Here is a 13641-nt window from a genome sequence, read left to right as displayed (position 1 = left end):
GCGCTTCCACATTAACTATGGATAACAAAGAGATGATGAGACCCTGACCAAATTGCGGATAAGAAAAATATGGGTTTATTTTTCAGGAGAATTTAAATGGCCTCAAACGTGACGACCATACAAAGGAAGAGGGCCGTCATAATTGACAGCCATTGACATTAGTCTAAGGCCCCATTTGTTTGCATATAATGAAAATCTAGATTTTAATCATTAAGTGTGTTAGATTTCTAGAGAAAATGAATCATTCAAATCTCAATCATTAAATGTTTTTGTCCTTTAATAATCATTTAATGGTTCTAATAAATTTGAATGATTAAGACCTATAATAAAGTCTTAATATTATTCATATGGGATTTCGACCGAGAAAGTATTTCACTAACCACCCCATCGCCATCCACCTTTGGTGGTTGGAGACTTAGCTGATACATATAGCAGACGTACAGATATTTTTGGTCAAAGTATAAACTAATTGAACTTCGCACAACAGGTTTCCATGTAGTACCATCATAATGTATTCCAGCTGAAAATTATTTTTCAGTACTTGATTGGCAAAAAATGATTTACTTGAAAAACATTTCCTAGCTACCAAACACAAGAAGACTATTTATTCTCTAAAAATCAATTCCGGAAACTAGCTTCTGTCAGACCAAATACACCATACACCAGTTTAAATATATGACAATGCTGGTTGAAGGCTTCAACCCATAGAGAACATAACCAAGCATTGCATATTCTTGTATTATTTAAAGATTGATTTGAAGCGATGAAACTTAGGACTAACAAAAAACCCTAATCAAATACAGACCTAGATTGAGCTGCTCTGGGCTATTGCCAGTTTGCCATCACACATTTACCTGGGTTGTATTACAAACTTGTAATAAGGTAACAAATCCTTTGAATTCAAACAGAGATTTCACGATCACCTTCAGCATCTACGAACTCTAATTCCGCATGCAACTCAAGCACATTTGCTAAGTTGCAGCAGTAGTTAATTCTCTACGCGTAGAGGATGACGCTATATGAAAATCAAGCTGAAGGTATTTGTTATATCAATATCTAACACGATTTCAGAATTCAGTGGCACGAACTGCAAATTGAGAAAATTATATCATATATTCTGATCAATCATCAGAAAATCATATATATATTTTGATCAATCATCACCTTTACCGTCCATTAAATATTATAAAGGAGAAATGTCCGACAAAGCATATGGGCTAAACAAAAGGGTTGACCAGGTGTGGGATGCTCTCTTAAAACATGCTTTACACAGTTCTTGAAGCGAGGCAATACAAGCATATGGAACTACAATTGTCAAGCAAGTGGCCAGACGGAAGACTGTGGAACAATCCAATAGCTCCTTGGGGTTATATCACAGAAATCCCTCACTCCTTGCCAAAATCAGCACTATAGTGCGAACTTGATTCAAGTTTCTTTGCTTCATTCAGTTTCCTTACAGCCTGTGATAAATTCGGACTGTGACTCAAAATGTGCATTACCCTCCAACTAACCGGCAACTTGTAAAAGAAGAACCAGACGTACCTTCATGAAATCCTCATGGATGACGTAATCGCGCTCTGCACGTATTGCAAACATACCAGCTTCGGTGCACACATTACGAAGATCAGCTCCATTAAAACCCTGAGGAAAAACAGTGACAAAACTCTGCTTAAGTAACACAAGGCACAAGCAAACTAATTTTCAAAGCATCAGTAGCACACCTCAGCAAGCTTAACAACAGCTTCATAATCAATATCGCCATGTTTGGCAATTCCAGCAGCGTGAATCTTGAGGATCTCCATTCTTGATTGTTCGTTAGGCAAGGGTATTTCTATTTTTCTATCTAACCGACCAGGACGAAGAAGAGCTGGGTCCAAAACGTCTGGCCTGTTTGTTGCCATAATCATTTTTACCTGCAAGTAGAATAAAATAAACTACTTAGCATCAATGAATTTTTTATTTTAAAAAAAAAAAAAAAAAAAACCAGAGGACCACAGTTGTCAGTCAATGCCAAACTCAAGAAAATAACCCACATTCTCTCCTGACTTAATTTCTTTTTAGTTTGTATATCTATGATAGACAATCAGGTTTTGAGGAATTATCCTTATTTTGGAATCCAACAAACAAGAACTGCAAGTAAGGAAAACAAAGTATGCACACCATAGATCATAAATTTACAGAAATTCCTAATATATGGCATCTTAGAGATATATAATTAAGATCAACTTAGACCTTTCCAAGCTGGTCAAATCCATCCAACTGATTAAGCAACTCCATGAGCGTTCTCTGAATTTCACGGTCTGCACTTGTTCCCTCGCTAAATCGACGTCCACCAATTGCATCAATCTCATCCATGAAAATGATACAAGGCTTTACACAAAGACAAAAACAATCAGTACATTTTAAGGCAGTACCAGCAGTAGTTCACCGGATTTAGTAATACCCAGGATGTCTTTGAAGTCCTTACTTGGTGATCACGAGCATAGTTGAACATTTCCCGGATTAATCTTGCACTCTCACCTATGTATTTATCAATAATGGCACTTGATACTACCTGCCTTTTTCACCCACTTTAAATAAATATTGACATTGTGAAGTAGCTTGGAAAAGGAGGAAATAACCAAAACCTCTAGCATTTACCTTTAAGAAATTGGCATCAATGTTGCTAGCAATTGCTTTGGCTAACAAGGTCTTGCCAGTCCCAGGAGGCCCATAGAGAAGAACACCCTGAGACGAACAACCTTGGTTGCATCAGAAGAAATCTTAAAGTAGCAGCAATTTCAACCATGCCAGCACCGTGAAGAATGCACCCGACACAAGAATATGGTCAAATTATATTAAACAAGGTACCTTTGGAGGCTTAATTCCAACACGGAGGAAAAGTTCAGGGTTCATTAGAGGCAGTTCTATTGATTCTCTCAGCTCTCTGATCTGATCTGACAGTCCACCCACAGCAGAGTAGCTTATATTGCCAGGATCTTCATGAAGCATATTATATACAACAGGATCAACCTGTCATAAAGATCTGAAGATAAGGAACATGGGAAGGGACAATTGGACAAATATGATAATTCCCTATAAATAAGGAACACGGGGAGGGACAAATATGATAATTCCCTATAAGTTACCCAATACTAGCACAGAGATAACCACTAACTTCACGGGGCAGTGCCCTCATGACTGTAAGAGTCGTCATATCGAGAACCACTCTAGTGCCTGAAGTCAGTTTTTCCTTGTCCACTTTACTGCGGCAGCCAACCACATACCTTGGACCGCTGCTGGCTTTAACAATCACTGAAGAATTACATTTTTTAAGTTAGTCCCTCAAATTATTTCAACTTGTTAATAAGAAAGTAAAACTGGGTCAATAAAATAATTCCTAACAGAATGCAATATTTAAATGAATAAATAGTAAATATGGTAATGCATGGGTAATAGCTAAGAGAATAAAAAGGGAAATAGATAAACAGTACGGACAGACAATGTATGCATGATTGAACCTATGAACAGCACTTGTCACTAGCTCACTGCTATCTTTGCAGCACAAAACCACACTGTTACATTTAGAAGTAGACTTCTCTAGGTGAAAAAATAAACGTTCGTCTTCAGGGCCTTACTTTGACATTAATTGCCTTTTGATCTTTTATTTTTGGGAGGTGGGGAGCAGGGGCTAATAACTCAATTTTACTCCTTAAAATCCATAGATCTCAAACAAAAATGAAGATTAACAAAGGAAATACAAGAAAAAAATGTATTACAGCGTTCGTTATCTAGAGGCCGAAGCACTTCGCCTATGATCTGCCCAACACTCTGAAACGACTTCAAATCATCTTCTGTTTTACCATATTCCTTTTTGGAAGCACGCAAATTCTCTCTCACTGTGTACAATTTTACAACCAGCATCAGTTATACAACTAGAGAACACGGAAAGACAACATATATACAATGAAGGTTGCTAGCACTTAGATGAAAAATTGCTTGGCATCTTATATAAACACAAATAAAATAAATAGATAAAATCAGTGACCATTAAGGAATATTAATAGTGACGCATAATTAGCCATCACAAAGCAGACTCACTGCTTTGAGTTTTCATCTGTCAATTCCTGATGTAAGATGAGCAGTGTTTCTTAACGCTGAGAAGCTAAGGATTCAAGTTATTTTTTTAAAACAGTGAGAAGCTAAGGATTCAAGTTATTGATGATATCTGATTAAAGCACATAAATTAAGCTCTCATTGATTATTATGGAAGTCGAACAAAATACAGAGTTACAGACAAAACCAGAATCATTGGCCTATCAGAAATTTTACAGCAGACAATTACATAAGAATACTGAATAAATCAATCGAGAACCATAACAAGGAAAACACATCAATTGAATAAACAACTCTAAGCAAAGAAGGTTAAGATCGCCCTTAAAATACTTGAGAAAAATTTTACACTACAATGGTGATGTCTGATGATTTCTAATGATGAAGTCATCACAACTCCACCTCAATAGTGCAGGACTAAATGAGCCAAGATGAGAAAAGAACTAGGAAAAGAAGAAAAGCCATAAAAGGTAACCCCAAACAAAGATATCGGGGTAAACTGCCCATAAGGAATCTACCCAGGGGTCCTGTACGATTGAATTATGATGAGACCACTAGCAATACCAATGAATTCAAGAATAATTAGAACGAACAAAATAAGGTTAAGGTTCTTTAATCATCTTTCTCCATCCAAGATTCTTTGTTCCAAATGTCTCCTAAACAAAGTCAAAACCTTATAGAATTTAGCCAACTCGTCATAGATATTTGGCCAAGGCTCAAAGCTCATTGATGCTACCGGAAAAGAGCTTCTATTCCTTCCTCTTTCTTTAAAGAAAAATTGTGACATATTATAGCTTTCCAGACTTAATATTCATTCGTATTTGATTTCTAAATATTAATAACCAAATACATAATTAAAAATTTGAAGAGAAAATACTCATAATGCATACAGTAGTTTTGTGTTTACTATATCTCTTGATCTTTTAATACCACTTTATGTTTCTTAATGATTCCCAAATAACACTAGTACTTCAGTTTTTGAATTTTTTCCTCAGGAAAAGATTATCTCTTGACTTGCCATTTCCTAGAACTTTTTACTACTGAAAACATCCACTTCCTTGACATAATTGGATCTTAAAACCGCTCAACTGATCTTTCTTGGCATGGTTTCAAACATACATGTTTCTTCCAAACCACAACTGATTTTCTCATTCAACAAAATAGTTGTGATGCTTTGCTTAGTTTCTTCTTTCTTCAAATATACTAAAAGGAAAAGACCACATGCTATTTCCAATTTTAAATCTTACTGCCTATGGGAAGCTTCATTTGTAGTAGCCCTTTCAAAATGATAGGTTTCGATAATGTTGTAGCATATCTTAAGTAACTATGATTGCCATTTTCAACCTATACTCGAACTAGTAAAGAAACACTAGCACTGATAACTTATGGTGTAGAGCTGCATTCCAACAAATGAGTGAAATCTAACACAGTGGGAAGGACCCAAAAACAACATTGCGTAAGCTTATCAACTGTTTCCATATACAATTGTAGACTTATGATGTTGCTTTACAGATCAAAACATGAATTTGGGGTCCAATGGCGAGAAGTTTTTGACAAGGGAAACTATGTTGCAATGTTTCTGATTAGTAAGATTCTTTCACACAGAAAAAATACAGCTATGAATTGCAGGAGGGAATAACTTCCTATTTGAGAAGTTGTGATGTCCCTTCACAGGTCAAGTTATGAACTTGGTGTACGAAGGCAAAATGTTTTTGATAAGGAAGGAAAACATGTTGCAATGCTTCTGACTTTTAAGATTCTTTAATAAACATAAAATACGCAACGTGTTGATTGTAACCAATCTATGACCTTCCATTTCTTTCTCTCTTACCTTAAGGGTGTGTTTGGTATGTAGGATAACATTTTCCAAAAAAATGTTTTCCAATTTTTCCATGTTTGGTTTGATCAAAAATTTTGGAAAACATTTTCTTTAGGAAAACAATTTCCTTAAAAATAAGGAAAATGGCTTCACCAGTGGAAGTAGAGCAAACAAGTCCCATAAGGAATGGACAAATGCTTTTGGGATAATATTTTTTGCTTACTTAACAAACACAAGAAAATAAGTAAGAAATCCACTTATTTTACAACAAAACATTTCCTTCGTACCAAAACACCCTAAGTATTTTATCCCCACAAAAAGCAATCATAGCATAAGCACATGGACATATTCATAGCATCGCAAAAGAAATCTCTCAGAACCTGAGAACCCACAAAAACAAGTTTGAGGATGGTTCCAATAAAACTAAGCTCTTCAGGAGTTAGCAATTTTAGAGCAACAGGAATCTAGCAGAGACCACATAGTAAATGATGGCTGCATTACATTACTACCATCAGAGACGTTATATTCGTCAATGAATTCTCAATCCCAATTCCAAGTTAGTTACTGTCAGTATGAACCTATATCAAAATTCAGAGACTTTAGGTTCTTGAATTCTGCAATTCCTCTCCACTAGAGGACATACTATGCAACCATACCGGCTTACCCTCCAGAAACTCAAAATTAATAAGGCCAATGTTTATCAACTAAAAATGCATCTATCTGTATGGAGAAATGATTTTAGAACTCCTTTTATCCTTTTATAGTTCAGATGTTATCCTTTTATAGTTCAGAGGCGCGTCCAATATATCAGCAGTTGACATCTAAGAGATATGGTATGTACACCTTAGTTTCAGAGGCCTCAATCCCATACTTTTTCTACACACGTACATATATATATAGAATATAGATACATGTATTCACAATGTGTGCATGCATTCACTGCCTATAAATCCTCAATTAGCGTCTGCTTTGTCAGGTAACCATCTTACAGCTTGTTTGGATGGTTGTTACCTATTGTATTGTGTTGTTAGTTTAAATACAATGTTTGTTTTGATTGTTACTTACATTTTATGTATATCGTATCGTTGAATCCATCGTTACGCAACGACAAAAACTCCTATTTTATGTAACAACTGATTTGGTGTGATCGTGTCTTTACCTATTTCGTTCCCTCATTTTTTCTTTACTTATTATTTGATAATCCCATTTTATCCTTTACCCTACCTTTTTGCAGTAGCTCTACCCATCCCCTACTTTACTTATAGGTTTATCCTTCAAATTGTTGATGTGTTGCATTATGTAATGACAGGAAACGATACAATCTATCCAAACATTGTAATCATCAAAACAATACAATACAATACAGACAACACAATACAATACTCCCTCTGGTTCAAAATAAGTGTCCAAAACGCCTTAACTCCTAGAAGAAAACGCTATTCCTAGAAAGAAACTACCCTTACTAAACTACCCTTAATTAATATAGTTTCTTGATTACATAAAAACTGAACTATCTAAATATGGGTAAATATGGAAGAAAATAAAAATAACGTCAATTCCTTGTTGATTACATAAGCGGACACTTATTTCGAACCAAAATAAAGCGGCTAAGTGAACACTTATTATGAACGGGAGGGAGTACAATACAATATAATAGGATACACATTATAAAATGATACGTAACAACCATCCAAACAAGGTGTGTCAGAAATAAGGGAGACTTAGGACTTGTTTGGTACGAGGGATAAGGATTAATAGTTCCAAAATTATATTTGAGATGATATGATCCCACATTTGGTTGGATAAAATCGCGTATAACTAATTCCGGGATTAGTTATTATGGGATTGTAGTGTTATTTTATCCCTATGGGAGGATGAAATAACTAATCCCGGGATAACTTGTTACAACCAAACGACCCCTTAGGGTTTAAGAGAAATGTTACCTGAGGTTACCCGAGCATTTAACTCCTTCTGCTGAAGTAACTTTTTGCGGTAATCACCATATGCTGCACGCCGCCCAACTACATCTTCTCCTTCGCTTGTCATTACAATTTTCTCCGTAAATCCAAATGACTTTGAAAAAATATAGTACTAATCATTAGTAGTGATCTTTCTCTTTCAAGTGGAGGTAGAAACTATGTGTGCTTAAGCTAAACTTGTCACTTTATTCAAGCCCAAATTATTTTTCTATTTGGATCCTTTTTCAAAATTTAGGGGAAGAAATTGGGGCAATTCGCACGAATGTCCCTTATTCGGGGTGGTTTTTAATTTTTATCCCTCAAATTATTGGTTTTTAATTATTAAAAAGAATTTTTTATCGTGAGGTTACTTCAATCAAACTCAGATCGGATATAAAAATTTTAAAAAAATGTGCAGAGCAAAGCTTTTGGAAAAGTATGCCTTATGCGGCATAGGTTGCGCTTAATATAAAAATTTATCGGATCAAAAAAATTGCCCTTCGTTTTGGGGTGGTCTTTAAATTTTCTTTTCAAATTTGTGGTCTTTAAATTTTGCCGCCCATATTTAGTCTTTAAATTTTGCGGCAGGAAAGATGAGCGAATACATGAAGTTACGGGTTCGAACCCCGCTTGCATAAAATAAAAAAATAATTTCGCAAGGCAGATCGGGGGAGTGTATGGGATCAAAGATACAATCTTTTAAGAAAAGTTAAAGTTATGCGGATCCTTAAATGTCTGCCCTCAAACAAAGTCTGCCGGAGGGGGCATACAAAATTTAAACTTTGCCTTATAAGGCAAACTTTTTTTTTTTTTTGGTTGAAAGTCTATTTTATTCCATCCAAAAAACTTTTTTACAAGACAAAGTTAAAGCGACCTTCAATCGTACATGGTAAAATTCCTACTCACTAACTTGTATAAGTCAAACTCAAGATTATTACATTAAAAAAAAAAAACGAGCGAGTAATCAACTACACTTTAGCAATTCAAAGCCATTTGAAGTTGTTCACATCAATGTGAATATGTTGTCAATCTTCCGCATCTATCGGGGAAGAAAGCCGAGTATTTTGAAATACGAGTAGGTTCCTTTCTCTCCAAACCAAAATATTTTTAGCACTCTCAATGAACGAGATCCATTTATTTCATTTTGCCGGCCCCCTTATTCTTCTAGTGTACCACCGGCCATACCAACAACGTACAACTGTTTGTTTTACGCATTCAAAATAAAGATGGGAAAATGTTTCTTGGGTTTCAGCACTTTAATATATGTCTATCAACAATTCGCTAAACTTTAAAGTGTGAATTTGTAACTGGATGGACATTTGGTTGCGAGATAATACTTTTCCATGTAACTTTGGTTTATATGCTTGAAAAAATACATATATATCTTCGAAGGCAAAGTTTGCGTATACAAGTAAGTATGCCCCATTCGGCATAAGTTTGGTAAATCAACAAGTTTATGCCGAGGTGGGGGCATACTTTTAAAGTGTGTGCGCGTGTGTTCAAAGTATCTTGAAAAAAGTCCGCCCTACAAGGGATATGTAATTCCTTCATATGTCGCGAAATTTAAACTCATAAAATTTTGATGGATTTAGGATCATATAAAAAAAAAACCACCCAAAAGAACTGTTAGATTAGTGAATGAATACATGATAAGGCAAATTTTTAAAATTCTTCTTAAAAGTATGACTCAAGGAAAATTATTTTTATTTTTATGAAACTTAAAACCGAGTATTTTCGGAGAGGAAAAAAAAAAGAAAAAAAGTGAGGGGTAAAATTTAAAAAAAAAAAAGAAGGGAAATCCGCATTTTTTTTGCGAAATTTCATTTTTTGACCTTGATTTTTTCCCTCAAACACCCCGTTAGAACCCCCGTCAAAAATAAAAAAATCGCAAAAAATAAATTCATGCAAAAATAAGTCTCGAAGAATGAATTTAAAGACCACCATTTTGAGGGGTAAAAATTAAAGACCACCCCCAGCGAAGAGCAAAAAAATGAAGAAATTGGGGTCACTCGCACAAATGACCCAATTTATGGGTGGTTTTACTTTTTTCCCTCAAATTTGTGGTCTTTAATTTTTGTCCTTTGATATTTCTATTGCAGCCATAATTTAGATTTCGCAAGATATAGTTTATGTTTAATCACATCAGTAACATCCCTCACAAATTAGGTCTCATTTTCTACGTTCGAAATACAACATAATTTTAGAAACGACAAATATTTTTACACACTAATAATAATAATAATAAACTGTTTGTTTTAAAAAATATATGCACACTAAATTTAAATGTCAAATATGTGTGTGTATGTGTTCTTTGGATATGTAACATAATCGAGCAGTCATATAGTTATCATATACTATATATTGATAAAATTTTATTTAAAAGTACGAGTCAAAAATATGGAGAGAGGAAAACAGAGAGAACGAAAGTGAACTTGTGGGGTTTATAAAAAATAAAAAAAATAAAAAAAGTGGAATGAAATAGTAGAAAAAAAAATTGCCCACACGTTAGATTCATATCAAACAAATAAATGTAGGGATCTAATGATAAATTTTAAATGGTGCATATTTTTTTTTTAACCTATCCCTCTAATAATAATAATAAAATAAAAAAAAACAAATCAAAACCATAATCAAAAGTTATAGTACTATATATTATCACTTTTATTTTACGTAAATTGAAGTTAAAAAATACTTAATACAAATCTTATATTGCAAATGATAAATTTTAAATGGTACATATATTTTTTTTTTTTAAAACTTTCTTTGAGCTATAAAATAAAAATCAAAACATACAAAAACGTAACAACTCGTAAATTGAAGTTAAAAAATCTTGCAAACTTGATGCTAGTTTACTGACCTATTTAGTACTTTAACTTGAACAGAAATATTTATATATGCATATAATAAAATTAATTATTATGCATGAAATGAAAACCAAACTGATACATATATATTCAATCCCATCATGATCAACCCATTACTGTTAGAAAGTTATATGAATCTTGCTTCGACTCTATCAGTTGTTATGCTTCATTAAGTATCTGAAAGTAAAGATGATAGAGAAGAAGAAGTGAGTTAACAGAAGAAGAGGTTGTGAAGATTATATTGAAAAAAAAATTATAACCAAAAGGGAATTTTACAATCGTATAATTATGGCAAAATATAATTTTACAAAAATCTTCAATATATTGAACAATAAAGATATATTGTTAAGTGCAAATGACGATCAGTCAAAATTAAAAAGAAACATGAGAGATAATTGTACAAACTAATAATTATACAAACTAATGTGTTTGTAGAGAGTAGAGACTCCTAATATTCTTTTTCCAGCATTATTAGAACTATGAAAGTTTTGAATGATTATGATAGTGACTTTTAGAATTCTCATTATAAGTTTGGAAACAGTTGAAAGATTGGAGTAATTTCTTGACAAATTAATGACTTTAATTAAATAGGGACTTAAACCGGAAGGAAGAGGGAAAGAACCTAATAATTAGAGATTTTACCCAAATGAGAGGAAAAAAAGTACTTAATAACTTCTGAAGAATTGATTTCTCTAAATTTTTATGTGAACATTGGCTACACGATATATGTGTATACAAATTTTATAAACACAAATAATATGAAAAGAATTCAAGTGAATGGATCTTTTTAATGGTTGAAACTAAACGGATAAGTTTTAAAGCTCAACAAATAGTTGAAGATGTAAGAACTCTTACCTTGTATTCAAATTAGTGTAAAATACTACTCCCTCCGGATCAAAAAAAGAGTTCACTTAGTCATTTGCACACCCTTTAAGAAAATACTAACTCCTAGACAAAAATAGATAATTTGACTAAACTACCCCTTATTAAATAGGCATTGGGATTTGATCATATAACACTTAATAGGGGCAAATATGAAAAAACAAGGTTAATTCTTTCTTGATTTGCTAAGTGGATTCTTTTTTTTGAACCAAGAAAAAAAAGCTAAGTGGACTCTTTTTTTTATCCGGGAGGGAGTCTCATTTTATGAATTTAGCTGATATAGAAGAGGTAAGAATACAATACCAACACCTTCAACACAAAATGCATATGAAAACTAAAATCAAAATAAGAGAATCGTGTACCTTTCTAAAGATCTAGAGACTGTCCTATCAATTGGAGAATATAACTTAACACTCATTTTAGAAAGAATAAAAGTATCAAAAGCTCTTCTGTTCCAACTTAACTGTTGCTTATAAATAAAATTAATACTTATAAATAATAGTCCAAACCTTTTAGTAAGTGTATTCAGAGGTAAACGTTATACATAATTTTAAAAAAATTAACTCTTATGTATGTCCTCTCACCTTACATTTTATGCAATTGTTTTTCATAAATAATGAATAAATATTTATTAGTAACAGTATATTTAGAAAATTTCAAGATTTTTAAAATAAGATAAACAAAATGATGAAATAATGACCACATTTATATAAATACAAATCATACCAGCAAGTAGCTTACATACTTGAAAAATATATCTACTCATGCTTCAAATCAGAACAGCTTTAACGTCTCCATCAATTTTTTGGTTTTTAAAAGGAAACAAATGAAGGCAAAAAAAGAAGAAAGATAATTCTAAATGAAAATACTCCTTTGCAATTACTAGGCGATTACAATTAAAAGGAAGAAATTGTTTGTCACTGTTTAATCAAAGATGCGAACAATAATGTACTCCTGACTTCTCCACACAATCAGCAAAAGTTTGAAAGTTTAGAAGTTGATGTTGTGCAAAATAAAAATTCTGTTTCGGAGAAATAAGAAATTACTACAGAAGACAAATACAACGAATCATGAAAGTTATCATCATACAATTGCAGCTGCATCCCGTCTTGTGATTTTGATGCCACCAAAACTGAGAGAAATAAAAGAATAAACACAAATATAATCTAGTGAGATGATACATAGGGAAAAAAAATGATACATAGATAGGATTAAAAAAGAAGGAATCATATAAAAGTAAAGAATCTGCAATTGAAAATTGTGCGCTTTACCTTTCGTTGTGTATGTCCGATCATATCATTCAGTGTCTTAATTTATAGTTGTGCAAGACCAACCTTTTTTCTTCATTCAATAAGAGAAAATGAAGAGATAGGAATTATAAAAGTTAGTAGTTTTTGATAAATAAGGGTCTTGAAAACTGAGGTCTTTTCATCTTTTATTTTCTTTAATGTCCTCCACATTTAATTTGGGTCATATAATCCGGTAATGTATTTAAACATCTTTTAAACTTTTTAAAACAATGTTAATGCTCCATGACTCTATGTTAAATGGTTTAGTGTGACTTCTCAAACTCTCAACTTCTTAAAATAATGATTTAATTTGTAATAGCTTAATTATAGAGTGCTAACGTAAATTCTTTTTTAATTTGGTGAAGGGCAAAACATTTTGTTAACGCTTGAGGGATGTTTTCATAATTCAACTTTTCACATTGAGGCTTCCCACTTTTAATATAATATAATATAATATAATATGATATGATATGATATGATGATGATACTTATTACCATAAAATTAATGAAGTTTGCGTGAATAATTTCTCTTGAAAGAGAACAACTTAAGCAAATGATATTCTTCAAACTGGTCAAAGAATGTGTAAAAAGAGGTCGTAACTTCTAAAAAAGGCAAGTAAAAATGAAGAGTAGGGAGAAAATAACGCTAGGTGACCATTTCAACCACTAAAATATGTAAAGCTAACAAAATAAGGTAGCAGCATCAACAAAAATTGGAAGAAAGCTTGGTAAAATCT

The 13641-nt window shown here is 32.9% G+C and overlaps 1 protein-coding gene across 1 annotated transcript; it reads right to left on the bottom strand.

The window, feature by feature from the left end:
• Positions 1–609: 609 nt before the first annotated feature.
• LOC132049923 (26S proteasome regulatory subunit S10B homolog B-like) lies at positions 610–8041 on the bottom strand. The gene is made up of 10 exons (XM_059440903.1): positions 7855–8041; positions 3759–3878; positions 3158–3294; positions 2851–3012; positions 2641–2727; positions 2468–2554; positions 2233–2370; positions 1722–1913; positions 1543–1641; positions 610–1460 (listed from the first exon to the last, which is right to left on the bottom strand). Exons 1-10 carry the CDS (start codon positions 7955–7957, stop codon positions 1386–1388), a joined length of 1200 nt encoding a protein of 399 aa, XP_059296886.1. The 5' UTR covers positions 7958–8041; the 3' UTR covers positions 610–1385.
• Positions 8042–13641: the final 5600 nt, after the last annotated feature.

This window comes from Lycium ferocissimum, chromosome 3, assembly GCF_029784015.1.
Source record: "Lycium ferocissimum isolate CSIRO_LF1 chromosome 3, AGI_CSIRO_Lferr_CH_V1, whole genome shotgun sequence".
NCBI lineage: Eukaryota > Viridiplantae > Streptophyta > Magnoliopsida > Solanales > Solanaceae > Lycium > Lycium ferocissimum.
Note: the sequence above shows the minus strand (reverse complement) of the source record. Positions and strands in the feature narration are given on the sequence as shown.

Coding starts and splice junctions, on each gene's coding strand:
- LOC132049923 (XM_059440903.1), bottom strand. CDS start 7,957: ATGACAAGCGAAGGAGAAGATGTAGTTGGGCGGCGTGCAGCATATGGT. Junction 3,879..7,854: donor AAATGCTCGGGTAACCTCAG/GTAACATTTCTC, acceptor AATTGTACACAG/TGAGAGAGAATTTGCGTGCT. Junction 2,728..2,850: donor TTGGAATTAAGCCTCCAAAG/GTACCTTGTTTA, acceptor TGTTCGTCTCAG/GGTGTTCTTCTCTATGGGCC.